Source organism: Tenrec ecaudatus, chromosome 18 (genome assembly GCF_050624435.1).
Source record: "Tenrec ecaudatus isolate mTenEca1 chromosome 18, mTenEca1.hap1, whole genome shotgun sequence".
Lineage (NCBI taxonomy): Eukaryota > Metazoa > Chordata > Mammalia > Afrosoricida > Tenrecidae > Tenrec > Tenrec ecaudatus.
In genome coordinates this window covers 17,114,290-17,142,053 of record NC_134547.1, presented here as the reverse complement: position 1 = coordinate 17,142,053, position 27,764 = coordinate 17,114,290, and the positions used below count along the sequence as shown (strand labels likewise).

At 52.8% G+C, this 27,764-nt stretch overlaps 3 protein-coding genes across 5 annotated transcripts; 2 read left to right on the top strand and 1 right to left on the bottom strand.

Annotated features, from left to right (window-relative positions):
• Nucleotides 1-18,639, bottom strand: LYPD4 (LY6/PLAUR domain containing 4). Its single transcript, XM_075536519.1, has 5 exons — nt 18,427-18,639; nt 1,863-2,024; nt 1,486-1,629; nt 719-1,045; nt 1-248 (listed from the first exon to the last, which is right to left on the bottom strand). Exons 2-5 carry the CDS (start codon nt 1,927-1,929, stop codon nt 46-48), a joined length of 741 nt encoding a protein of 246 aa, XP_075392634.1. The 5' UTR covers nt 1,930-2,024; nt 18,427-18,639; the 3' UTR covers nt 1-45.
• On the top strand, nt 8,687-13,200 carry DMRTC2 (DMRT like family C2). The gene is made up of 8 exons (XM_075537902.1): nt 8,687-8,910; nt 8,988-9,142; nt 9,395-9,471; nt 9,735-9,918; nt 10,357-10,483; nt 11,597-11,657; nt 11,801-11,975; nt 13,088-13,200. The coding sequence occupies exons 1-8, from the start codon at nt 8,687-8,689 to the stop codon at nt 13,198-13,200; spliced, it is 1,116 nt and encodes a 371-aa protein (XP_075394017.1).
• Nucleotides 18,461-26,649, top strand: RPS19 (ribosomal protein S19). 3 transcript variants are annotated; one of them, XM_075536520.1, is made up of 6 exons: nt 18,461-18,746; nt 19,214-19,284; nt 19,508-19,608; nt 24,049-24,232; nt 24,635-24,689; nt 25,055-26,649. In XM_075536520.1, exons 2-6 carry the CDS (start codon nt 19,214-19,216, stop codon nt 25,079-25,081), a joined length of 438 nt encoding a protein of 145 aa, XP_075392635.1. In that variant the 5' UTR covers nt 18,461-18,746; the 3' UTR covers nt 25,082-26,649. The 3 variants fall into 3 exon arrangements, with proteins under 3 accessions (XP_075392635.1, XP_075392637.1, XP_075392636.1); XM_075536522.1 differs by lacking the exon at nt 18,461-18,746 and adding an exon at nt 18,905-19,033; XM_075536521.1 differs by lacking the exon at nt 18,461-18,746 and adding an exon at nt 18,928-19,082.
• Nucleotides 26,650-27,764: the final 1,115 nt, after the last annotated feature.

Here is a 27,764-nt window from a genome sequence, read left to right as displayed (position 1 = left end):
TTATTGATCAAGGTACAGGGTTGGTGTGTTTGGCCCAGCCGATGGTCAGTCCCTGAAGGTGAGCAGGAGGCCTAAGAGAATGCCATAAGCAGGACCCCGACAGGAGGCCTCTGTGCCTGAAAGCTGTGCCCTATCTAAGATATTCTGGACCTCAGTCACTCGGATGCTCCCAATAGTCCGATAGTCTGATAAGAGGCTTTGATAATCACGAGCACAGCCCATGAGGAGGAAGGTGGAATTGAGAAACCCTGTAAGGAAGAAAGAGAAGTCATGACTCACATGCCCTGCCCCTCTTTCCAGATGCCCTTCAAAAACCAGAAACTGCTCTCCCACCAAAGGCACCAGGCACCTTCCCCCACCTCCCTATCAGAACCCAACCTCACTGCCATCGAGTTGATCTCAACTCTTAGGGACCCTGTGGGACAGAGAATGGCCCCCTGTGGGTTCCCAAGGCTGGAAATCTTTATGGCAGTAGAAAGCCTCAACTTCCTCTGGTGGAGAGAATGGTGTTTTTGAACTGTCAACTCTGTGCCAACCTTATAAGCCCAACTCATAACCTACTCTGCCACTAGGGCTCCTGACCCTCCTGCTTAGGAAATTCATCTGCCTGTACCCCTGCAGCCTGAGCCTCTCTCAGAGATGCGAGGGTATTAGACAACCCCTGAGGGGGAGTCTTAGGAGGAATAGGCAATGGATAAACCGAGTGTCCCCCTCTCACCTGCCTTAAATTTTAAGGTGGAACTGTAGCACTGAGAGGCGTCCTCAGGGCAGGTTTCAATGCCAACAAAATTTGGGAGGCACTCCTCGGTGTGCGGGCCCACACAAGTTGGGCAACTTTGAGAAGAGATTTCTACAGACGTGAAAGTGTTGGCCTTGAGTTGCACGATGGGCTGCAAGTCGGTCAAGTTATTGCAGAGATAACTCCGGCAGACACGGCTAGTAGAGGCAATGGAGATGCCAGGCGGTGAAACAAGGTAAGATGTTTCTCGGGGATAAGATAAGGCGGTGGTACAGCCTTTAAAACCCACAACTCCTCTTTGGGTCCCTGAGGAGCAAAGGATTAGAGAGCACTGATCAGTATCTTTGATCCCATATAGACCCTACCCTTCCACATTCTGCTTGCCCTGTGTCCAATCGGGTCTGGGGGGTGACTTTGTCACTCTCCCAGTATCTGAATACTGCACTCCACAGGGCTCCTGTGCTGGTCTCCATCAGCGTCTCACTCTTCTCTCCCCGAGAAGGCCCTCTTGCTCTACCCCCTGTCTGCTTCTTCTCCTCCAGACTGGGATCTGCCCACCTTTATCTTGCCCGCTTACCCAATCCACACCACAACCCTCTGGGCCCCCTGACATGACCCCACCCCACCCAAAGATATGATGAGGTGAAACTCTGGAATTTGAGTCCAGAGCCCCCTGGGTGCTAGGCGGAGAGCAGGGGACTGAAACATCAGGCAGAGAGAAAGGCATCGAGCCCACCACGTGTCACCTGTCTCGATGAACAATAGCGTCTCCTCGCAGCCCTCTCGCATCTGGCAAACCTTGCTCCTCAGCAGAAGCCACTTCCAGTTGTGGAGAGTAACCGCCCTGAAGTTTGAGGCTGTTGCTTCGTAGCACAAAAGAGCCCCAGCCACTAGAAACAAAGAACACTCATGCAGGCATCTGCCCTGACTCTGGCCTCCTCAGTCCCTGGGTTCTTCCAGCATCCAGGTGTGGGAACCAAGAGCTCAGCCTCCATAGATCCTGTCCCCTGGGGGGTTCAGAAATAGTACATCCTTCTCAAGTGGCGTAAATCCAAGCCTTGATCCTCTGAGGTCCCAAAGTATCCAACCCAGCCCAGCCCAGCCCCAAGCCCCAGTGACATACGAGGAAGAGTGGAGATGGTCCCCAGGAGGTAGAGTAGCTTGACAAGGCTCCAATGCTGGGGCCCCATGGTCTTGCGTCTGGTTTCTGGATGCTAGAGGTCAGTCAGAGCTCAGGTCCCAAGCTTCAGTTCTCCACAGTCCTTGAGTCCTGCTGAGTCACAATCTTCTGGGGAAAATGATTCTTGTGTCAACTTGGGTACCCTAAGTGTCCTGAGACCTTCTGGAAGCAGCTCTTTCCATCTCACCCATCACCTAAGCTTCTCAAAGCGTGACTCTCACTTCCCTCCGGACCCTCCCACTGGAGCATGGGGCCTTGGAAGGTTGGCTTATCCATAAAGTCATACGGGCTGCCCTCCCACCAGAGGTGAGGAGGAGGGAAAAACAAAGGACTTTAAAGACCCACGTGTGTGTACAAATTAACTGCCATCTAAGCAACATTTGGTTCAAAAAGGACATTTAAAAGAACTTAAGCGGAATGATAATGGTATGTACACACACACACACACACAAACGAATGTGTATAAAATCTGATGAAAGAGAAGTAAGGACTATAGTCTAAGAATTTTGTACCAATGTTGATTATTTACTTGCTTATACGAGGGGGCTTCAAAGAGTTTATGGGGAAATGTCTGTGATCAGTTTATTCTATTTTTCCATGAAGTTTTTAAAGCCCACCCCTCCCCCCACACACACCTACTATAGGTATATGTTTTCACAAAGCAGCAGTACTATTTCTGCACCTCCTTATGAGCTAATAATCTTTTCAAATTAAAAAGTTTTAAGTTTTAGCTACATTTCAAATTTGGGGATACAACTAGAGACATTTTTAAAACAATCTAGTATAAGTATGCTTTACACAATTGATGTATGTATGGATTGATAAGAGTTGTATGAACCCCCAATAAAATGATTTTTTTTAAAAAAGAACTACATTTATTAGGAAACTAGAAGCATTAATATGTAATAAATTACTCCAAGAAGTTGTAAAACAGCAGCAAAGTCACTTCCCTCCCCATCCCCAAATAATAGAAAATAGAATAAAAATAACGGCAAAAATAAACCTAAAATTCATTCTTTGAAAAGATTGCTATGAGTGCAAAACTGACCAAGAGAAATGGAAAATTAGAGTGGAAATTGGAACAGGTGGCTTGGAAGAACCATAGAGTATCATTAACAACGCTACATTGATACATGTGAAAATCTAGAGCAGCGGTTCTTAACCTGTGGGTTGTGACCCCTTTGGGGCTTCAGCGACCCTTTCACAGGGGTCACCCGATTCATAACAGTAGCAAAATTATAGTGATGAAGTAGCAATGAAAATAATGTTATGGTTGGGGGCGGCACCACAACATGAGGAACTGTAAGAAAGGGTCACGGCATTAGGAAGGTTGAGAACCACTGCTCTAGAGGAATCGGATACATTTCCAAAAGAATATGAAGTGCCAACATGGATCTGAGACTAACAGACAAGAATGTGCCAGGGTCTCTTGCAAACCCACGAGAGCAACCCCAGAAGAAAAAATGAGCAAAGCCTAAGACGAGGCAACCAACTAGAAGAGACCAAAAGGGTTAACAAGCACATGAAGCGATGTTCAAACTCAGTCATCATCAGAGAAATATAGTCCATTTCAGGGTGCGCCTCTCAGACTGGTTCAAATCAGAATGCTTAGGAAAGAGAAGTGTGGGCAGGAACATGGAGATGGAGGACTGATTGTGCCCGGGTACTCCTGGAGTGCTGTTCTTCGGGGCCCAGGAGTCAGTTCTACCTCATAGGGTCCCCGGGCACCACCTGGCCCTGTGGCATTCTCACCACCACTGCTCTCCTTGAATCCATTGTTGCAGCTGCTCTACTCTGTCCATCTATCTCACGGTTCGAAAAAGTAGGCCTACCTCTTTTTGTTGCCTATTTTACCAAACAGGTGGTCCTTCTCCAGGGCCTGGTTCTTCCTGATAGCATATCCAAAGTGACTGCCGGTTCCATGGGCCTTCACTGGGGACCGAGTCCAATGAAAATCGTGATAACGCCCCTTCTCAAGAGCATCCTGGCTGTACGTTTTCCCACCTGTACTTGCTAGTTCTTCCAACAGTCTCTGGGATGCACTGTTCTCCACCAACACCATGATTCAAAGGCATTCATTCTCCGTGGTCTTGCCTACTCGTTACGCAGCTTTTGCATGTCTGTGAGGTGACTAGAAATACCATGGCCTGGCTCCAGTGCACCTTACTCCTCAAGGGGGCACCTTTCATGTTTCCTTGACAATGTCACAATCTTTCCTGTTTATCATGATATTGCTGAGTGGTTCAGTTGGGGGCATTTCTGTTTTAGGCTGTGGTGTGCTCCACACAGAAGGTTGTAGCCTTTGGTCTTCGTTAGTAAATGTCTCCAGTCTTCTTTGATTTCAGCAAACAAGGCTGTGTCATCTGCGTGTTTCAGGTTGTTACGTGTCTTCCTCCAACCTGAGGCTGCATTCTTCTTCAGATTGTCCAGCAGCTCTGATTAGTCAGTAGACAGATGGAATAAGTGTGGTGACAGGACACAACCCTACCACACAATTTTCCTGATTTTAATCACGCGGTTATCCCTTTGTTGTGTTCAAACAACTTTCTCTTGGTCTACGTACAGGTGCTGCTGACACAATTAAGTGTTCTGGAATTTCTATTATGTAAAATGCTGTCCACAATTTGTTAGAACCTATACAGTCAGATGCCTTTGCACAGTCAATAAAACACAGGTAAACATCTTTCTGGCATTCTCTGCTTTCAGCCAACAGCCAGCTGACCTCAGCAAGGGTGACCTTCTCTCCTGCTCCTCTTCTGAGTCCAGGTTGAAGTTCTGACTGCTCCTTCTTGATGTGCTGCTAACACAGTAACACAATTTTTTAACTGTCTTCGGCAAAAATCGCGTGTTGTTGTTATGTTGTCCAAAATTCTCTGCATTCAGCTGGGTCACCTTTGGAATGGGCATGCATATGGACCTCTTCCAGTCCGTTGGACTGGAGCTGCCTTCCGAATCTCTTGGCATCAACAAGTGAGCATCTCCAGCACGGCATGCCCTTGCAGAACATTTCCATTAGAATTCCATCCGTTCCTGGAGTCTGGTTTTATGTCCATGCCTTCAGGGTAGCATGAACTTCTTCATTACCACCAGTTCCTGATCATATACTATCTCCTGAAACGGTTGAATGCTAATTCTTTCTAAGACGATGACTCTGGTTTCCTTCCATCTTTTTTAGATTCTCCCTGCATCATTCAGTATGAGCGGGGGGGGGGGGGTGCTGCCAATAGAAAACTTGAATTAAAAGAAATGGAATGTTTCCATTAGTTCTTAATGCGCCCCACCACACACACCCATATAGGGTTAGTGAGATCCTCGTGCACTGCTGCTCGTGCCGTTACTTGGGGGAGGATATGAGATCTTCTTCTGAACCCTGCAGAACAGGAGAGTTGAAAGCACTGATCAGGTTTTTTGGGCCCAAAGCAGGATCACAGAGAGGAATCTGACAATACTAAATTTGATTAGGTTTCAAATACCCACTTCAGTTCCTAGATTTCTGTAATGTCTACTCTGGTCTACCAAGGAGCATGTCTGAAGATGCAACATCATTGGTGAGGATGGTGGCCTAAGGCAATGTGAGCCCCTCTCTCTCCAAGAACATGCAACAGAAGCAAATGCTATATGTACATGGTGCAGATGCATCTAAATAGCACACTGATGTTGAATGATAAATAGCATTATCACTTGCAGCAATTACAAATGCATGTGCATAAAACACTACACATCTTACAAGAAAATACAAGCCAAATACACAACAACCAGCTTAGAATGCCTGCCTATGGACAATGCAGTCAAAGAATAGAAACGGGGACTTAGAAATTGAGAAAATTACTAAAACAATGTGTTCTCTGCTTTCAGCCAAGATCTGTCTGAAAAGAGCATTGATACATCCTTGTGGCCACATCCTCATCTGAATCCAGCATGAATTCCAGACAGCTCCTTATGGATAGCACCATTTTTCCATTCTTTTCAGCCAAGAGGTGTGTGAGATAATAGGCACAAAGTCTATCAGGTGATCGCAGAGATGGGGGTCTTTACGCCTCCAGATATGAGTTGTGTGACCTTGTGCAATTTGCTGAATGCTGAGCCTGCTTCCTTTATAAAATGGATTAATACCTAGGATAAAATGTAGGGTCGGCCCTACCCCCAGCCAGTCCTGGGGCTTAGGGGCTCCGTTCAAGGGGAGTCCCTCTGGGACATGGGGGTACAGTGAATGGTATAACCCTTTGCTGGGCATGCCTACACAGTAGGGTATGCTGGGTCCCTCTAGGGTTTCCCGTATGGGCTCCAATAAATTTTTTCCCTTTTGCTTAAAAAACAAAAAGTAGGGTCAGGTCATTGTGCAGAATAATAAGAATATGAACAAAGGGCTGGAGAGATGCTAAACTCTCCATGAATATTGGTTCTCCTCTCTTGCCCCCCCCACTACCTAAAGGCTCAAGTTCCAGCTATACAGGTGGTGTTTGAGCCCCTCCCCGAGACTGGACCCAAGCCCCTTTTCTAACTTGTCCAACTTTATCCAGAACTTTCTCTTTTCTAACCTTCCCCCCATGCACACTAGTCCAGCCAGAGTCCTTGTGCCACCTCTCCCAGTCCAGAATGCCACAGATAGACAAGGTCTGTCACCTAAAACTCGGTGGCAAACCAAGGGCTAAGACACCCCCCCTTCCCCCGAAAAGAAGGGACACAGAATGGGGACACAGATGCGGGCAGAGGGATTGAGGCACTCGCAAAAACAGAACCTACCAACCTGAGTTGCAATGGGGATGTAACCAGAACGAGTGAGCTCTTTGAGAATCAAAGGATGGAGTTGTCCTGTCCTTTAAAACAAAAACAAAAAAACAAACCCCCCAAAAAACGCCCATACACAGGGGGGAGGGACAACCAAACGGAATGGAACCTTGCCGTGGGGAGAGGGGCGGCCCAGCAATCTGTACCATCCAGAGGGGCAGGGGTATGAGGGGTGGGAGTACACGCAGGGCCCTCAGGGGGATGAGAGCATCTCCCAGAGAGAAAAAGGGAAAAAGCGGGCAGGGCGCCCGGAGGAACGTTGAGGGAAATGCAGAGCCGGGCCTGAGAAAGGATGGAAACGCGTCCTGAGAGGACACGGCCTACAAGACCAGGGAAACTGCAGCCTGGGAGGAGGTCGGCGATGAGATCGATGTTTCCCGCGGGGGCGGTCAACAGGGGGGCCGGAGGGACGGGCGGGCGAGCAAGAAGGGTAAATCGGCAGTTGGGTGACAGGGGAGAGAAGTCAGGGAAAACAAAACCGCCAACTAGCCCAGAGGAGCCAGCGAGCAAAAGAAACCCGAAAGCCGAGCGAGCGGCGCGGCTGTGCGCATGCGCGGAGGAGCCCGCGCCAACGCCCCGGCCGTTCCCGAAGGGGCGGGGCTAGCGTCGAGTCCGTAAACGATACTCGACGCCTCATTGGTCGCCTCCTCAGAAAGGGGCGGGACCGTCTTAGAAGGCAGGCCGCAGGGGAAGAGAAAGCGGCACGACAGGCCACTCGATGCGTGATTGGCTGGTTTGAGAGTCTGGCGCCTAAAGAAGCAAAAGGGGAGGTTCGGGGCAAGAGGTCAGCTCTGGATCCTGAAGCTCATTGGCTGCCCACCTTGAAGGCGGGAGGCGGTGCTTGAAGCCGATTGGTCTCAGCTCCAAGGGGGCGGGGACACAGCACGAGCTCGGCCGTTCTCCAAACTAGAAACTTCTTTACCAGAGTTTGGTCCTCTCTCCCCGACTGCCTCTGACCGGGCTCGAGGCTGTGGTAACCCGCGGGCTGGCGGTGCGATCATCACCCCGCCCTTTCGGCCTCCCTGTGCCCCATCTCTTTGGGGCTGGATTTCCTTCCGGACACCCCCCACCTCCCCAGCTCGGCCCCTCGAGCTCCCCTTGCCCTTCCCCGCCTCGCGGGCTGCCCGCGCCCCTCCCCCTCCCGGGACCGCTGGGGCGGGGCCGCTGCCCAGCAGTTGGGTGGGGGGAGTTGCTTGCCAGAAGGGGTTGCTGGCTGCTAAGAAGAAGGCGGAGCACCCAAAGGGCGGGATGGGTGTGCTGGAGATCGAGATGGGTCCTTGAAAGCAGGCCAAGAAGCCTGAAGCATTGGGTGTGCCCGAAGAGGCTTGGTGGTGCTCCGAGCTGAGACGGGGTGCAGCGGCCGCGAGTTGGGCAGAACGAAAATGGGAATGAACAATGATGGACAGTGGGGGGCAGGGGAACCGTGGGCAGCCCGTAGTTCCTCAGGGTGCCAGAGACCGTTCTGATTTCAGAGGGTGCCAGGGCAAAAAGTCAGATGGGAGGGGTCCAGGGAGGGATTGAAAGGAGCTGGGAATGCTAACCTTGAGGTCAGCAGTTCAAAACCACCAGCCACTGCGGGAGAAAGACGTGGCTGCCTGCCCCTCCTAAACACAGCCTCGGAAACCCACAGGGCCAGTTCTGCTCTGCTCTGTAGAGTGGCTTTGAGTCAGAATCATGGTGTCTTGGTTTTTTTTGGGGGGGGCGGGGTGCAGTGGGGAAGCTAAGGGCTATTGATCAACCTGCAGGGCCCATACAAGACTGGAAACGAGATCAGGTCCCCAAGTATTTGTAGGACTTCAACCCATGCTGGAAGGTGGAATGCAATTGTTGGGTGGAAGGGAGGGGGAAGGGTGATGGAAAAGAAGGCACCTCAGACATGGCCTTTCGGGGGTGGGGTGGGGTGGTGAGGTGGGGTGGTGAGGTTGGCTTAGGGGAAGGCACCATGGCCACTGTGACCCTCCCCTCCTGCCCCCAGATCCATGGAACCTAGTAAGATGCCGGCTGCCCACCACTCCCCTTCAGACTCCTCTACAGGGGGTGACAGCGGCGCCCCCCAGGACACCGAGCTAGTCCCCAGGAGGACTGTCAGCCGCTCTCCCACCTGTGCCCGCTGCCGCAACCACGGCATCACGGCCTACCTCAAAGGACACAAGCGCCTCTGCCTCTTCCAGGCTTGCGAATGTCACAAGTGTGTCCTCATCTTGTGAGTATGAAGTTGGAGGAAGGGAGGAAGGTAAAGAGTGGCTGATCTTTGACTCATGACCCCCCCCCCCATATTAGGGAGCGTCGCAGGGTCATGGCAGCCCAGGTGGCTTTGCGAAGGCAGCAGGAGGCCCAGCTCAAGAGGCATCTGACTCAGGGACTGATGCGAGGGGCCGCCCCTCCCAAAGCTCTCAGCCGTGCCAAGAAGGGAGCCTCTCGGCCAGGGGTCCCCGGTGAGTGTCTCTCCAGGGACTCAAGTGTGGAACGCGTAAGCAGAGAAATGCTCCAAACCTAGCCCTGAGCTGCCTTGTGACCTTGGGCAAGGTAGTTCCACTCTCTGGGCTCAACCTCCCTGACTTACACAGTGGGATCACGTGAGATGGGGGAGCAAAAGGCCACGAGCAGGCGCAAAGTCAGTGTGAGAATGGGGTGGGACAGGGACAGGGAGTGTGCTTGCCCAAGGTCTCCTCCTTGCCTCCTTACAGCTGGGAAAGAGAACCTAGCGCCACAGACCCAGAACCCTCGTGGGGCCATCCCACTGGCCCTGACACCACCCGGAAAGGTAAGGTGACCCTGGGCCCACAGAGAGGGGCACCCACTCTAGCTGATGCCCAGCTTGCTTCTTTTCTATTCTGATACCTGGTTTCTGGCCAAGCTCTGCTTTGCTAGGTAATCTTGGGCTTTCAAGAGCAAAATGCGGGGTGGGGTGGGTAGAACTTTAAGCCCTGATGTCTTAGGGTCCCACCTCCATTCTAAAACATGCCCACTCCTCTTCCTGATGCTCAGCCTTGAACCTGACTACCCCGTTCTCTCTCTGCCCTGCAGGAAAACTCCTGTGGACCCCTGCTGCTTAGCGGTCCCCCAGAAGCCTTGCCTTTGCCCTGGACTCCACTGCCCCCGGGTCCTTGGGCTCCTGGGCACTGGCTGCCCCCTGGCCTGGCTATACCACCCCCAGTGGTGTGTCGCTTGCTTTGCCAGGAGCCTGCTGTCCCTCTGCACCCCTTTCCCGGTAAGATGAGTCACTCCCCATGCATCCATTCACCAGAGACTTGGGAGGCAGTGAGCTGCAGTGGAGAGAGAGAACAGGAACAACACAGAGTAGGGCCTGGGAAGACAGAAGCCTGGACCTCTGATCCCTCCCTGTACACTCTGCATTCTCTAATTCTCATTAGGCTTTTAAATTTTTTTATTTTATTTAGCCCAGGATGGCCAAAATTGATCATGTTCATGGGCAATCAACATAAAAATTACTGAGTTTACATTCTTTTTCGTAGCATTGAGCTACAATTAAGATTAGCCATTTTCAGGGGGCTCGGTAGCCATGGATGGCAAGGGTCAGTGTATTGCACAACCCAGACTGAGCAGCTTGTTCCTTGTCAGGTGTGTTGGTTTTACTTTGGGAAGGGATGCCTGGTGCTAGCTAGTCTCTCTTTCCTCCCCTCATTAGGCTTTGAACCTGGCACCTCACTGCGCTTACCCACTCATGGGTCCCTGTCATCCTGCTCAGGACCTCGCCCCATTCTGACAGCTCCTCTTTCTGGAGAGCCCCAAGGACCCCCTGGCCTGCCCCGCACGTGAGTGGGGAGAGGATTGCGTATCCTGAATCGGGTGCCTCTGGAGCTCCAGCCATGGGGTCGTTATGGGTCGGGCTGCTAACCACAAAGCCCTCAGTTCAGCATCACCAGCTGCTCCGTGGGAGAAAGATAGGGCCTGCTCCTCCTGTATAGAGTACAGAGTTTTAGTCTCGCAAACTCACAGGGGCAGTGCTATAGGCAGTTGGCAGTGAGTTTCCAAGTTCCACCTTGTGCCTCTCTAGCCCTGGTGGTGCAGTGGGTTACTACTGCTCACCAAAAGGACAGCATTTCAACACCTCCAGCCACTCCTCAGGAGAAAGACAAGAAGGCTTGTGGCTTCCACAAAGAGCTACAGTTTCAGAAACCCACAGGGGCAAGTGTACCCTGTCCTGCAGAGTCCGAGTTGAAATCACCTCGATGGCAGTAAGTGTGCGTTTCTGATTGTATGCCGACCCTGCACTGGACACCACAGTGAATGACCAAGAAGGAAAAGCTTCAGGCCAATAGACCAGCTGTGAGACAGTGGAAACACTGGCCTCGTTGGGCCTGTATCCGTAGTCATAAATGGAGGACACTGTGACTTGGATTGTTGTGAAAAGTAGCAATCAAGTGGGGGCACCATCGAGCCCAGGTCCTGGACAAGTAGGGGCTCTAGAGTCCACTTTAACAGATAATATGGGGTGGAAGTGGCTGCTGAAATGGTGGGCCATGGTGGGGAGAACTCGAGTGAGCATGAAAGGACGCTTCCTAAAGGCAGGCCCACCTGGGCCCTCAGGTTCCCTAGGACTTAGGGGCTAATGGGGCAGGAAACCAACCTCTGGGCAGAGGCTGTCATCCCAGTCCGTCCAGATATGTGGTCAGTTTCTAATACACTGACACCGATGGTCCCGTGATGCTCCGAGTAGCCGTAGGAGGAAAGGGCTGCAGAGATGGTCGCCTTACAGCCACCAAACTGGCCAAGACCAAGGAAGGGCCTGGCCCAAAGCCAAAAACCTAATGGCACAACAGCCACTCGGCTCCCCAGATCAGGACAAAGCAAAAGCCTGCCCCTCTTTGTGTGTGTGTGTGGGGGGGGGGAGGTTGACCCATGGTGTGTTCTCTCCTCCTCTCCAGATGCTCGACTCTGATCCTCCAGCCATGTGGCACTCCAGATCCCCTTGTGCTGCAGTCCCAGGTCCTGAGGAAGAGGGGGGCTTCAGGACTGGGCGGGGTGAGGGAATAGCAGGGGCCTGGGGTGGAACCAAGGGCTGAAGGAGCACTAGAAGGATGGACGGAAAGTGGGCGTTCCCACCATGCTTCTCCTGTGGTCTCCTGCAGGTCCCTGGACCCCCTCGCCTCACCTGGGCACCAGCCCCCTCTGAATGGCAGCTTCAGAGGGAAGCAGCTGAAGCCCTGGTGGGGCTCAAAGATTCATCTCAGCCTCCCCGCCTGACGCCTTCTGTGCCCCCCAACCCTGCCTGGATCTCCCTGCTCCACCCTTGTGGCCCACCAGGTAACCGGTTCCCTCCCTGGAACCAGTGTCAGGTCCTGGGAGTGAAGGGGAAGGGGAAGGGGATGGCTTGGAGGGAGAGGCCACTGGGGCAACCAGGACCAGCCAGGAGATCGGGGCCAGCAGGTTAAACCTCTTCAGGTACAAACCCAAAGCTCCTGGGCTCAAGGCGTGCGGTTGCTCTTGAGAGTGGTTCACATTGAACATGACACTGCCCAGGCCCCGAGAAAGGTAGGCACTTGTCTAAGGCCATCAAGCAAGACCATGACCCATGGGAAGCCTGACTCCAGGCTGAGCTCGGCCTCTCCCCTCGGCTGCCTCTTGCAGGAGGGAGAGGAGCTAGAGGACATCTGATAACGGCCTTCAAGAAGCTGCCATTCTGACTGGGGAGCCTGCAGGCCTTCCCCAGGCACCGTAACGAGGCTGGAGAGGCTGGGGGAATGAGAAACACCGGGAGACAGAGAGGGCAGGCTGAGAGATCTCTAATTAGAGAGGATCCGGTGTGGGGTGCAGGGTCAAATAGGTGAGGTAAGCACACTACTTCTGTTTGTCACCAAATCCAAGACTGCTGGGTCTGGCTGGCATCTGTCTCTTTTCCTGGCCCACCAGTAGCGCCTTCCTGAAGAATCCAAGTGGCCTTTCAGCTCTACAGAGCAGCCCAGAAGCCAGCTAAGCATGGGCTGACCTGTGCTTACTTACTAACCTGTAGTGAACACCTTCACGCAGGCCCCAATCCCATCAGACTGGGTGAAACTATCCACTATAGGTTGCTAAAGACATCCAAATAAGCCCGTGCTTGGATACCGGCCTAGAGACTTCTGATTGGAGACATCTGGCCTGCCAGGCGCCTGAGATGTGTAGACTCAGCCTGTGTGCAGGGGAGCCAGGGAGCAGCCCTGTGCAGGACAGACACGGGTGCAGAGCCCCTGGGCTTGAGAAAGACAAGTCAGGTGACTGTAGGTAGAGGGAGTGGCAGAAGCATGCCTGATGGCAAGGTCTGGGCCTACTGGTGGACTGAGTGGGGAAGGCTGACAATGGGCGGGGTGAGAGAAAGTCAGGGATGGGGGCGGGGTGGACACGAATGTGACCTGGCCCTGCCCACTTCCCCCCTGCAGCTCCAGCTGGAGGAAGAGGTTTCCAACCAGTGAACCCTTCTCTTCGACCCAGCCCAGCCCCATCCGTGGCTCTGCATATTGGGCGGCTTGGGTCCATTTCTCTTCTGAGCTAGAAGCTCAGGGGGGCCGACCTTGCTGGGGCCAGGGAGCCCCAACCCGCACACACTGCGTATTTGATATTATGCTTAATGGATTTACTGGTGCGATTGAATGTAGCACAAGCTTTGTATCTTTTTTTGTAAGCTTCAGGTACTTGTTAGCCTTCTGTTCCTTTTCTAGGGTGGGGTCTTTCCTGGGCTGTGGGGTAGACAGCCGCTTACCTCTCCCCCACCCCCAATCCTGGGATCTTTGAAAATTCCCAACCAAGAGAGTCTCACAATTGAAGCTGACTAGAATGTAACCGGGTTTTTGCACAAGTTGGTGTTAGGGGCTTGCTTTTGACACGTGATTGTACATGCCTGTGCACGTCTGTCTGTCTGTCTCTGTGCATGTAGGAACTGGGTCTCAGTGAGTAAACAAAAAAATAAACTGTTGTTTTAAATAACCGAGATCTGGGGGATACATTGTTATCACAGACTAACCGAGTCTTTCCTTAAGGACAGAAAAGATCTGTTCCATTAACTTTTCTTCCTTTCTAGCTTTTTCTTGTGAATGAGCTGGGCAGTTTTGCCAAGCAGGTGATCATTTGTCCATTCAACAACCCTCCCAATGGTTTGCTCTATTTCCCTCAGGCCAATCGCCCTCTTACAGGACATTATCTCCCTGCAAACTCAAGTGAACACCTACTTGCCCTCTAGCCTAAGGAGCCTCTGGTGTCATAGTGGGCTCCAAATTGAGCTGCTAATGTAGAGTAAGTACTTCACACCCACCAGCCCCTCCATGGAAGAAAGATGAGGCTTTCTGCTCCCACATAGATTTAGTCTGGGAAACCCAGAAGGGACATGATTCAGATAATGGTGATTTCATTTGTTTGTAAGAATATACTTATGGCTCCCTAATCATTTATTAAATTGTGGGGGACAAGATTGGCTCTTCCATCTCAAAAGTTTGCTGACCCCTGCTCTAGCCTCTTACTTCCCCTTCCCCACCCAACCCTGTTTGTTTTAGTATGGAAGCCTCCTCTTGCTTTGTCTTTACCTAGCAGTGGCCTCATACAGTAGCTGCCTAGGTGACTCACTAACTTTACTGCCCAGACCATAGCCTAGTACTCTATCCAGGCTGCTGCTACGTGTCTCCGTGGGAGGACGAATTGGTAAGCAGGTTGTCTGGGTGAAGAGTGCATGTCTACCCAAGGACGGCAGCCTCTGGGCCAGGCCAACTGTGGCCAGGAAGGCGTATAAGCTCACTATTGTCACCCTGCCTAAGTTTTCACAAGCTGAACATCTGCTATGTCGAGTGTCTTCATTTTCACATGTTGGCTGCTTTTCTCTCTCAATCCCCCCCCCCCCCCCGTGCGTCAAATAAAGCAGCTTCCGGCCAATCCTGGCTAAAAGGATGTCAGTTTGATACTAATCTTAACATTTGCAGATGAAATTGAGTTAGTCTTTATCCAGGGCTCCTCCCCAATTACAGCGGCTCATGTGTCTAGTTTTGAAAGACCCGAACACGATCAGAGACAATCACTGCCATTTATTGAGTACCCACTGTATGCAATTCACATATATTGTCAACAGCAGTGTAAGCTACACATGATCATTCCCATTTCACAAAGAGACAACCCTACAGAAAGTGACTTGGCCCTGTGTTGTCAAGGGAAATTGTAGGCAAAAATCAGTGGAGTGAACTGATAGGTAATTTTATCAAGTATTTAGTAACGGTCAGACATATCAGCAGGTTTTCCAAGTCTCTGATTTTTCTAAAGAGGTCATTACATAAGATCCTACTGCCTTGTTTTCTTCGTCCTCTGCTGAGCCCTTCTTGCAAACCTGTTGATCTAGACCAAAGACATGACTGGAGATTCCCAATCCCACAACTTGTCCCCAGTCCCTCCTTTATTTAGAGGGGCAGACAGAAAGCTTGAGTAACTGTTATATTTTTTCCTGGTGTCACAAGCATCCCTCTTTTTACTCCAAATGATTGATCATCGTGGCATCTGATCACAACTTGTTCTTTCTTGTTTGGTGCCTTAAGCTGGGGGGCTACTTCTACTCCCTGACAGATTATAGCCTAGCAAACCTGCAACACCTCATAGGTCGCCGAGCAAAGAAGGTATCCAGTAGACCACAGTCCACTTCACGCCGTCCTTCCAAACCCAATGATAACTCAGATGTCTGATGGTCCCAGAACAGACCTGCCTAAAAAGGAGGGGCAAATGACATGCAAAATGGTGACCATGCTGCTCCTCGGGGCTTACCCAGGCCACACAGCCTGGCTGGGTAAAAGTGTGCTGTGAAAGGGGGAGAAAGCAAGAAAGGAAATGAGAGTGATTGGGGAGCAGACCGATGAGCCAGGCCTTTTCCGACCTTTCCCACCTGGCCACCCACCTCCCTTTCTGTACCAGACCTGACAGGCTTCCCCACTGACCTCAGGCTGTGCCTTTTGTTCTTGAGAGTTGGCTTAAGTAGGTTCCAGCTCCCAGGGACCTTACACGTCAGATCCTAAGGTCCCCTGAATTGACACCTGAGGAAAGGGGCCCTCTGTGAGGAAAGAAAGGGGGATGCTGCATTACAGGCCAGCTGGGGTGCAGCACACGCTCTCTGTGGTTGCGGTAGCCAGGTGGGCTCCTGGCCTCTGCCCAGCCAGTGGAAATGATAGACGACAATGAGCCTGGCCTGAGCACCCTGACTATTGAACAACAGAGAAAGACTGCTTCCTTAGCCCGAGAGAGTGCTGAATAGCTCTTACAACCAGTCTCTCAACGAAAGGTTTGAGGAAATTCTTCCCACGTCCCCCACTCAACATGCTGGGAAGCATCGCACACTGATTTCCCTGTTTAGTATGGGAGCATGTTACCGCACACCTGGATCCCAGTATCCAGAATTGGAGAATGTGACATACATGTAAGCTAGGTGGGCTCCCCAGACGGGTGAGAGAGAACACTTTATGAAGAGCCAAGAACCCCAAGAGGACCATTGTAAAGTCTCTGTTTACAGAATGTACTGGAAAGAGCACGAGCGGAACCTATCTGTGGTAGGTTCCGATCCCAGCTCAGGCCCTCAGACAAGTTGTAACTTGACTGACCTTGAACGCCTTCACTGAGGTGCTGATGGTGAACCTGTAAAAGCTATCACCTAGTGCAGAGAAACCGTTCTCAGATCAGAGCCCGCCAGAAGGTGTGCTCTGAAAACAAGTGGGACACCCCCACTTGTCTGGATCTGGGTCACCTAAGGCACTTGGACTCGAGAAACAGGTGGTTTCCAGAGACAATCTGTCCATCCTCGTTGGACGTTTCCAAGGAAACTTGTCTCTGCACAGCTCAGGGTGACGACACCTCTGCTATATCAGGCCACTTCTGCTAGATCAGGCCTCTGCTATATCAGTTTGATAGAAATGTTACCTAGATTCAAACTCACTGCCATTGAGCTATATTCGACTCATAATGACCCTAAAGAGCTACTAAACCTTAGCAAGGTCGACAGTTTGAAACCACCAGCTGCTCCTCCGGAGAAAGTTGAGGATTTCTATCCACTGAAAGAGTTACAGTCTGGGAAGCGCACAGAGGCATTTCCACTTTGTTCTAGTGCAGTGCTTCTCAACCTTCCTAATACCGCGACCCTTTAATATAGTTCCTCATGTGGTGGTGATCTCCCCAAAACATTAAATTCTTTTCTTTTTCTAACCCTAACCATCACCCTATGTCTAACCCTAAACCTCACCCTATGTATAAACCTAACTCTAACCTTAGTCCATTAAATTATTTTCATTGCTACTTCATAGCTGTAATTTTGCTACTGTTAGGAATCGGGCGACCCTTGTGAAAGGGTCCTATAGGTCCAGCCCTTTGAGAACCGCTGTCCTATAGGGTTGTTATGATGACCTAGGCTCCACCCCTGCCAAGACTCTCTGTGAACCTTGTCTCTTCGTGAGACAGTGTCTGGTTCCTTTAGAGAGCTTGCTTTAACAAAGAACTAGTGGATTTCATGAATTCGGTTACATAATTTAAAACAAATTTTAAGAAATATATAGTGATGGTAAAGTAGTCACATATATAAACATCTCCAGTTAAGCAGTCATGCAAATACACATTCTCTGCTATTATATGCTAATTTTGGCAAAAAGGGAAAAGGAGGCATTTAACTCAATAACTAGAGGGCAGACACATTAATTTGGGTAAGGAGAAGCCAAATGTACATTCTTACAAATTCTCCATGAACATAAAAAATAAAAGTTTAAATACATAAGTTTATCAAGTCAGAAGCTTGGTTGATATTCATTTGTATCCGATATTAGTATCAAATCTCAGCGGTTTACGAATAGCTAGGACCCTGTGCCTACCCAGCATCTCACTGTGGGGGGAAGATGGTTGAGTCAGGGTTGGGAACTTAAAGTCTCATCAGCATCAGAAAGTACACACACAGTTTCCTTTCAGAAGCAAATTAATCGATATAACTTTACTGGATCAGGTATTCTTTGGCTGATGGGCTTAATACAAAAACACGTAATCGTCAACTGCCGGCGAGCCCATTCCGACTAACGTATTGTTAGGAGCCTGGGAGTTGGAGCGACTCTATGCAGGAACCTTGATGGGCGGAGCAGAGAGCCTCTTCTTTCCCTTGGGGCATACCTGGGTGGATTTGAACGCTAAAGTTGGGGCCACCAAGGCTCCGCCCAGCAAAACGAGCCCTCCAAAAGTATTTGATAGGCTTGACTACATGATGCACCTTGCGTAGTTGCGGGTACTTCCAAGGGGCAAATAATCGGTGTCTCAGTAGCTACACTTTGAACAGGTGGATTTGGGGTCTGGACACACTGAAGCCACGTGAGGGCAACAGGACACCTGAAAACATAGGTGAGCGAGGCAGGTAAAGCGATGTGAGTAAAGTAAGCTTAGGGGTTGAGAGCTCCAAACTTCACTGCCTTTAAGACCCTGTCCGACTTCCTCCCCGCTTCCCGCGTCTTCTCCCACGTCGGTGGCCGCGGCCGTGTGAAGCACGTCCGCCCTGAGAAGGGGGTGGCTTCCGCCTCCTGCTCTCGCGAGCGCGGGAAGAGAAAAAGGGGAACGTGGGCCACGTTTGGCCCTCACCTTCCCCCAAGGTTCCCTGTGCCAGTTCCGCCCTTACTGCCTCGTTTCCGGCCTGGGAAGGACCACTTGCAGCCGGCCGAGGGGCTCTTCCCATCCGGGCTCCGGCCACGTCCAGCCCCCCCCCCCCCGACTTCCCCCGTACTTCCGCCATCATGACCTCTTCTGCCATGGCTGCTTCCACACATGAAGCCAACTCCTCCCAGCTCACAGCAGGAGGTCCCGCTTCCCCTCCTGCTTCGCTCTGGGAAAGGAAAGGGCCAGGGAGAAACACAGGACTCCACGCCCGTCCCTTCGGCTTCTCCTTTTCCCTTCCCGCCCCTCCCTGCGCGCCCTCATTCGCCCTCAGAGGGGCGGGGCTTCGCCCATCAACTCCGTCTCGCGTGCTTTCGGAACTCTCGCGAGATCCGACGCCCGACTTGTGCGCCCGGGAAACCCCGTCGCTCCCTTTCCCCTGGCCGGCAGCGCGGAGGCCGCACGGTAAGGCGGCCGCTCCGGGTCGGGCTGGGTTCGGGGCGCCCGGACCGGGCACTGTGGCTTAGGGGTGCGCGTCTGCGGGCCCCGGAGCGTCCAGCGAGCGGCCGGCCCGCCCCTCGGAGCCGCGGCCACGTGCGAGCGGCGGGCCCGGACATGCCCGGGCGGCGTGGGCCAGTCATCCAGACCGGGCCCGCCGCGCGGCGCGGGGAGCCCGCGGGACCTCGGAGCGCGGGGGATTCGCGGGCCATCTTCGCTCACTGGGGTCCAGCAGTTAGTGGGAGACCGGAGGTGTAGGTGAACCCCCTAGGACCCCAAGAGTCTTCCGGGCCTGGTGTGGAGGTATCGACCCCCGGTAGTCGCAGGGCCGGCTAGCATTGGGCGGAAAGCGTGGCCTTGGGCCTGCACCCCAGACCCTGCCGGCTTGGCCGAGGCCTCGTGCCTTCATGCACGGTTGTTCCCCTCTCGCGCAGATGCCTGGAGTTACTGTAAAAGACGTGAACCAGCAGGAGTTCGTCAGAGCTCTGGCAGCCTTCCTCAAAAAGTAAGTGTGGGGACGGGCTCGGAGGGCACATGGCCCAACCCTGCAGGGCTTTATGGTTGGCTTTGATAGGCTGGGTGGGGACCCCTTGTCCTACAGGGGCTTGGGTTACTGTGTTTATAAACTTAAGACTGGTGTCCTGGCCAGCCTCTGGAGTTGGGGGTCAAGGAGTGGTGGAGTTTGTGCAGATGCCTGAACTATGCTTTGATTCCTGTCTTGGTCCCAGGTCCGGAAAGCTGAAAGTCCCCGAATGGGTAGACACAGTCAAGTTGGCCAAGCATAAAGAGCTTGCTCCCTATGACGAGAACTGGTTCTACACACGAGCTGGTGAGGAACTGGGGCCTTTGGCCCTGGGATAGACCATGCTTCTACGCTGGTCTTGAATTACTCCTTGCCCACCTGTCCTATTTTAAGGGGCTTATGTGGGATCTGTGGCTTCTACTGCCAGGGAGGACCAGGCTTAAGTGGGTGTTGGATGGTTCTCTTTCCAAGAAGTTGAGACTGCTGGGTCCAAGCCCTTAGCGGCCATGTAACCAGCCAAGATAAGAACATTGTGCCTCTGTAACTTTGTAAACTAGGGCTGGTGACTTGTAACGGGTTCTTGTGAAGATTGACTGAGCTCTGATGGAGGCAATCACTTGAGAAAAGTCAACTGGTCTAATGGTCTATATGCTCCCCATGCCATGTCCCTAGTAAGTTGTCTCTGAGTAGTGGGGCTCCAACCAGGTCACTCACTGACTTCTTGTTTTCTTGTTTTCGACCCTGAAGACTTCCCCCCACCACCCCCAATGCAGCCCTTTATACTCAGAACCCTTAAGTGTCTGGTGTCTTTGGCGATACAGTGCTAGTTCTGGCTTAACTTTGCCACCTTTGGGATCTTTAAATGGTCTCCATAAAGGCTCTGCTGTCGGTGATGGGCTTCTTGCTGTGGAGTGGGCCCCCTGGCCCGGCCTGGCCAGTTTGTGCACAGACAGGAAGGACATGTGCAGGCAGCTGGGTTTAGACGTTGGCGGTGCTCCCCGAGGGCCTCAGCAGAGTTGGCCCTGGTACAAGTTGCCTAGCATCTCCAACCACAAAGCACATTGTAGGTGTGAGCACCCTCTCTGGTGTCAGTGTCCATTGGGCCCCTCTGTCAGGCTCTAGACTGGGCAGGGGTGTGGGCCATGGCCTCAGGACTCCCTTTCTGCTCCCCCAAATAAAAAAAATCAGCCCTTTGGTGTGGGTGGCATGTCCCCCACACTCACCACCCCTCTGAAGAAAGGCAGGTGCTGGGGTTGCTGGCTTGAATTTCCCATGCACTCATGAGTGACATCAAAAGACCCACATCACACCCCTAATCTTGGAAGCCTCCTGATTAGTGTTTTGTTTTTCTGGGAGGAGGTGGTTTGCTGTAGACAAGGCCCTGGTTCGTGCAGCTGGGTCTGCTTCTTGGTGCACAGTTGGTCTGGCACTCAGAACGCTAAACTCGCTGTCCTTGTGGCGATGCCAACTGCTAGTGACCCTGTAAGCCAGGGTAGAGCTGTCCCTGTGGGCTAGGCCTTCTCGTGGACACAGATCCATTCATTTGTTCACGTCTGCTGCCATGGCGTGGAGTGGCAGTTGATGGGCCATGTGAGCCAAGGTTTTAGTGCCCAAGCACGGGCATGGCGGGTGAAGGTTGGGGTGCTAACCACAAGGTCAACAGTTTGCAAGACCGGTGGCTCCCAAGGAGGAAAGAGGGGCTGTTTGAACCTGTCCTGAGTTGGCATCTACTCAGCAGTGAGGCTGGAGTTGGGGTGACAGAATGGGGCTGGGGGCAGGCAGCTCTTGTTCTGTGGCTTAGTGGGTGTTGGAGGGATGGCTTCTACCAATGGACATAGATGGTGAAGTGACCCGGTAGACAGGAACACTGGGGGTGGCAAGGCAAGCTGACAGGACCTTTTGGCCAAAACCAAGGTCTGTGTTCTCTGCATCATGAAGGCAGATTGGTACCCCCGAAAAAGGACAACCTGCCACCGAGTTGGTGCAGCCTCGTAGCAGCCCCATAGAAGTGTCGAGCTGCCCCTGTGGTTTCCACAACTGATTCTTTGGGGACGTGGGAAGCTTGTTTGGAACAGCTGACCTTGTGGTTGGCATCCCAGTACATAGCCTCTATGCCGCTGGAGCTCTTAAGTCCCAAGGCAGCTACATTGGGGTCAGATAGGTGGGGTAGAAAGGATCCTGTAAGGTAGGGTAGTAGCAGCTTGCTCCAAGCAGGTGGACAGTTCAAGGGAAGGACCGCCATGGCGCTTTGTAAGGTAGGCCTTATAAAGATGACCCGGTATCATCTTACCGTGCCTACTAGGCTTTCGGTAACCTGAAATTGGGTGTCAGAACATACCGTGTATACGCTGAGTTTTTCGGCACATTTTTAGTGCAGTTTTATGGTAAGATTAGGTGCCTTGGCTGATATTTGGATACTCAAGTGTATACCGTACTTGCTGGATGGAGCCTGGTGCTTCTGGTCCTGCCCAGGGCTGGGTGCCTTTCCCCCCTGGGTTGGAGGGAAGTGGGGGTGTGGGCAGGTAAATGGGAGTTACACGGGAGTAGAGCCAGAGGTGTGAGTTTAGCACTTAGGGGACAGGGGGGGGGCCTCTTTCCCTCTGTTCAGACTGCACGTACCAAAACGTAGCGCAAATTCAATTGTTTTTCCATCTCTCCTCCCCCTCTCCCCCCCAATTAAACCTGCCTAGCCATCCAGATTGCTGTGTTGGCACTTGGATCCATAAAGACTGTTCTTAACTGTTCTGTCTCGCTACCAAGGCTCCAGAAAGTGTGAAGTCCATGGGGGTGCTGTTAACCTTTCTCCTCCTGATCTGCATTCTTCCGTGAATTCTGTTGTCAGAATGTTCAGTGATGGTGGTCAAGCCAACATCCCGTTCTTCCCATCTTGTGTTGGAGGTGGTTCTTGGGTGGAGACAGGTCTTCCCAATCTTTTTTGAGTCAATGGGTCTGGAAGGGGCTCTCGGCCACACCCACAGTTGACCTAGTGGTCTGTCAGGATAGACTAACCTAGGACATACATTTTGTTTTGACTTGGACTCAGTCTGGAGGCCCATGTGACCACTCTTCAGTTCAAAGTTGGCCGTCTCCTAGACTGGTTTCTCATAAGGAGTGGTTGTCACCTGGACAAGAGCAAGGGCCTTACCTAAGCCTGGAGAGAAGTTGTTTGTGGTGGCCCTTAGACTAAGGTGACCAGATTTTAACATTGGTAAAGCGGGACACCATTGATAAAACTCATCCTGGCGAAATAACCACATAGCAGCCGAAAACCGCATACCCTAGCTTGTTGTGCATTCTTTCCAAAAATCGGGACTTTTAAAAAATTCCGCAGGACGCAGGAAAAAATGTTTTAAATCGGGATGTCTGGTCACCTTAGCTCAGACCCCAGCCACCAGAGTGACCTGGTTTTGCTCAGAGCAGCTCCATTTCTGGATGCAGGAGAGGGCTGGGGCAGCAGAGTGGGACAACTCCACCTGAACCCACCAGGAGGCTGCTGGGGGTGGGGGCAGTGTTGGGCTGCAAACCCTGCCCAGTCTTGTGCAACCTTCCGTCGCCCACCTGTTTAATCCGGTGTTACGGTGATTGTATCCGTCCATCTCATTAAGCCTCTTCCCTTTTTGCTGACCCTCTACCAAGTATGATGCCCCTCCGATGGCATGTTCCGCCATCCTCACTTCTGAGGGCGCATTCAGGCTGGGCTTGTCCCAGCACAGACTTGTTCTCAGGAAGCCAGTCTCCAGCACCAGTTGGATGGTCTTCTAGTGCCTGCGATGATGGCAGTGCTTTGGCCTGGCTCCCTTGTGCTTTCCTCTTCCAACGTGACTGGGTTAACAGCAGTTCTCTCTGCCCAGTGTGCTGTCACCAGAATTCTGGATGCTGCTGCCCCGGGGGTCGGTGGGACCCTGGTGAAAGCAACCCTTTGACAGCACCCATCTTCACTGGGCGTGCTGATAGGTGCTGTTGGCATGGGGTGTGGCCCAGTGTGGCTTTGGTGTTGGGCTTCCAGTCCTCTGCCACCCAGTGAGCAAGGCTCTGCCCTCTGTAAGTCACCGGTGGCTAGTGAACCCCCTTTCAACACCCTCTTCCTGTGCCTGCCCACCTTACAGTGGACTGGGTTGCCAAATGGGTTGTTTGAATTGTTGGAAGAGGGGTTTCCAATGGGGGCGGGGGACAGTACAGAAGCTGATGTAGTTAGTGGTCCTAGAAAGGTGAGGGTCCCAGAGTTGTGTGTTGGGGGAGGCTGGACTACACCTTGGCACCACCACCCCAAGAAGACCCAAGAGTGGGAGAAGTGCTGTCTTGGCGCCCCCTGCTGGTCTGGAGAGAAGTCATTGGGCCAAGAGATGGGCTTGGGGGGGCCCTTGTCTAATGTTTGTTGGCCAGGCCCAGCTCCCTTCACACATGGGTGGCCCAGCCGCCCCTCCTCCCCACCACCACACATACACATGCCTCTGCAGCAGCCACGGGTCCACTTTCTGTGAAGAATTAATGTGGAGCATCCTTTGGATCTCCCCCCCCCCCCTAACTCTGGGCCAGCATGGCTTACCGAGGTTCTGTGCTACCTGAGCAGCCAGCTCTTGTGGGTGGGGGGTGGGGAGGGTCCCAGCAACACAGCAGGGTGTGAAGAAGAGCTGGGGTGGTGTCTTGATTTGGTCCCCTTGCTCCCTAACGGGGAGGACCTGCCTCGTGAGCAGTGGGCCCCCTCCCCCTGAAGAGATTCCTCTTGTCTCCCGGTTCCTACCGCAGCCTCTACAGCACGGCACCTGTACCTTCGGGGTGGCGCTGGGGTCGGCTCCATGACCAAGATCTACGGGGGGCGGCAGAGGAATGGTGTCATGCCCAGCCACTTCAGCCGGGGCTCCAAGAGCGTGGCCCGCCGGGTCCTGCAAGCCCTGGAGGGGCTCAAGATGGTGGAGAAGGACCAAGATGGGTGAGTGGGGAACGGCTGGGGCCAGACCATCCCAACCAAGGTACCTGTCACGGAGGATGTCCCCACACCTTGGGCCCTCATCCCACTCCCAGTGTCGGGGTGGGGGGTGGCAGGAGCCTTGCGACCTCTCTGGCTAGCTAACTCCAGCTCTGGGAAGGTAATTTAGAGACTGTCCGCTTTCATTAGCGTGCTCGTTAACTTTGCGTAATTGATTTTTCGGGGCTTTTGGTCTGATGTTTGCACAAGCGCCACCCTGCCCGCTCCCTGGGGCTCCAGCTCCTTGATCGCCTTGGCAGGGCTCACTGGAGGCATGTGATCCTCAGGCCAAGGACCTGTCTGAGGGTGGGGGCAGTACTGCAGTCTGTGCCTCCCCCCACATAGACCATAACCCTTCTCCTGCAGCGGCCGCAAACTGACACCTCAGGGACAGAGAGATCTGGACAGAATCGCCGGACAGGTGAGGGCGGGGCAGGTGCCTGTGGGTGGTGGAATCAAGAAGGGCTTGTTGAGGTACTGGAGGCAGCAGGGGTGGGTCTCCCACGGAGGGTTCACAAAGTTCCATGTTTTCATTCTGTTTTCCCACACACTTTTGAAGCCTCTTGGGTCCCAAGGCCTGTCAGGAACTCCTTATTGGTTCTTCCTGTTCCTAGAACCAACTGTGCCACAAAAGAATGGGCAGCCCGTGCTCTGGAAGGAGAGCGTGGCCCCAGGGGGTAGAGGATTGGACAGCATGTTCACATACAGCAGCCTTGGTGGGCGGCCTACCAAGGGCCCCTTCCCACAGACCCTCCCCCTTAACATCTCCTCTATCTTTCCTCACAGGTGGCAGCTGCCAACAAGAAACATTAGAACAAATGATGCTGGGTTAATAAATTGCCTCGTTCGTAATCTCTGTCTGTACCGCATGATTGGCAGCTGCTACGGGGATTGGGCAGCCACCTGAGGAAGGAGCACTTTGGTCCAACTGCCCTGTCGGGCCTTGCACCGCCCCACGTCCTGCCTTGGCAGTTAGCTCTCCAGAAGTGAGAGGTGCTTAACGCTGTTCAGGCAAGGCCTGGAGCCCAGTAGCCTTAGCTGCAGTCTGGGGACCCCCACCCCACCCCACCCTGAAGGAGCAGACCCTTGGACAGACCCCAACCCAGGGGACCCAGGTCCTCCCTTTCACTAACTTTGCTCTGGTCCCTTGGTGGAGCTGGGCCTCCACACCGGATGAGTACTGTGTGTCCTAGGGCCCACCCCAGGGTGAGGCCGCCAGAGAGCACACCTATGGAGTAATGGAAACCTGTCGCCACAAGCTGATAGGCTCTCAGGTGTAAAGGGTGGAACTTAGCCTCTGCCTGGGATCCAGGAGTGCTTGCTGCCCCAGCCCCTTAGGGCTCAGATCTGACTCAGCTGCCTGTGGGCTGAAGAGTCACTGGTGCATTCCATTGCCAACCCTTCCACGTGACGCCCAGCTCCTACTTGACTGACAGGCAAGTCCAGGGGTTAGGAGATCTCAGGAGCTCCACTGGCCCGTCATTTTTCCAACCTTATTCCACCTCAGCCAACTGAGCAAGTGAGGTTCATGCCATTCAGCTGGCATCCGTCCGAGTTTACATGCACGATGGATGTTTGCAGTGGGAAGGAGACAGCCCGGTGGGCAGTGCCACACATGCTAGATGCATAAAGGTGGAGTTTGGCAGAGGGCAAGAGAGTGTCCCCAGTGAAAATCACCCAGCAAGTAAAACCCTGCTCCCAAGATTTTGAAAATAGATCTGCTACAGGCCGGCTGGACAGCCTAGGTGACAAGGAACTTCAAGGCCAGCCTCACATGGAAACCTTGCACGAGCTGGGTGGGGCAGAGGGTGAGGCCACAGCCATGCAGCAACCCCACCTCCAGCCACTGGGGGGCAGGCCAGGGCCTGGAGGTGGGCTTAGATGCCGGTGACCTGCCTTAAGTCTTAAGCACAGGAGGCCCAACAAAATCTGGTCCCTGGGGTGGGCCATGCTGTGGGAATTCTAGAAGCATTCCACCTATTGAGAGGAAGCGGCATACTAAAGCCATGCAAAACAGTAACACCCTGAACCTATCACCCAGGTTAACATCTGAAACAAACACCTGGGTTGCCACAGACCTCTGCCACCAGTCACTGCTGCCCTTTGCTCCTCCCAGCTGACTCCTCCCAGGAAGTGGGTGTGTGAACACTGCACCCACCCGTGTGGCTGTCCTCTCAGGCAGTGTCCCTGCACAGCACCTAGTGTTTGGGTTTTCTTTATATAAGTCATTTTGTTGGGGTCTCAGAACTCAGCAGTTCATACATCAGTTGTATCAAGCACATATGTACAGGATTTCAAAACATTTTCTTGGTGTCAGTACCTCTTTACCCTTCCACACCCTTGTGAACTCTTGATAAATCATAAATTCCTATTTCACATCATCCACTGCCTCCCTTCATCTATGTTGGTGTTTGTTCCCCTGATGATCTGGTCCCGCTTTCTCCCCTACCCTCATGGTATGGCTACTCCCGTTATTCCTGAGGGGAGATCTGTTGTGGAACCCGCGTGTCAAGAACTATCCACCAGTGTCTATGCTCTGGTCTAGCGGGATTTGTAAGGCAGAACTGGGGTCCTGGTTGCAAGGAGTGTGGGAGAGGGAGCATTAGAGAACTAGAAAATACTGTACCCTGGCTGGCTCCTCCCTTGGGACCCTTCTGTGAAGGGATGTCCAATTGGCTACAGATGGGCGTTAGGTCTCCCCTCCCCAAATTTGCATTGATGTGTTCTGGGTCATTGCCTACTGGTGTTTTGAAGCCTGTTGAAAAACAGTCCTCCATGATGCCCGGCAGTCTTCCTTGGGCGTTGTGTCTGACCTTTAGCCGTGTGCTCACTGGGAGTCCGTTTCTGCCTGCTTCCTGGTTGTATAGGATTCCCCTGGATGCTGAGCGGCTTTTCCTAGCTTTGGGTTTTTTTCCCAAAGCCATTTTATTGGGAGTGAATGCAGATAGACTGGTTCACATCAAGCAGTATTGTACAATGGCTACCAGAGCCTGTTTCAAACATTCTCTTTCTCCCTGAAACATGACATCAGTTCCCTTTTAACCACCACTGAACACCGCCCCCTCCCAACCCACCTCCCCCAGAAACCCCTATGTAACTTGCTGTCCCCATAGGTTCATCACCCTGGGTGGCAAACTCCCTGGGGCAAATGCTCTGCAGGTCTTGGGTGCGGGTGAGGACCCCAAGCTCTGGGATGCTCACGGCCAGGTCGGTGGTTCAAACCCACCAGCTGTTCCGCAGGAGAAAGATGAGGCTTTGTGCTCCTGTAAAAACGTGGAGTCTAGACTCATGAGGGAGCCGGTCTGATCAGTCAGAAGCTACTGGGTGGCAGCAGGCAGGTTTTTTGGCTGTTTAATGAGCACGTGCTACATCCCTTCAGGAGGCTCAGGCTCCTGTCCTAACCAATGCACCCTCTTGCCCGGCCACCACCCACCTGCCAGTGGAGACGTCAGATGTGCTTCCAGTCTAAGATGAGGAAGAAAGAGCTGGCTATCTA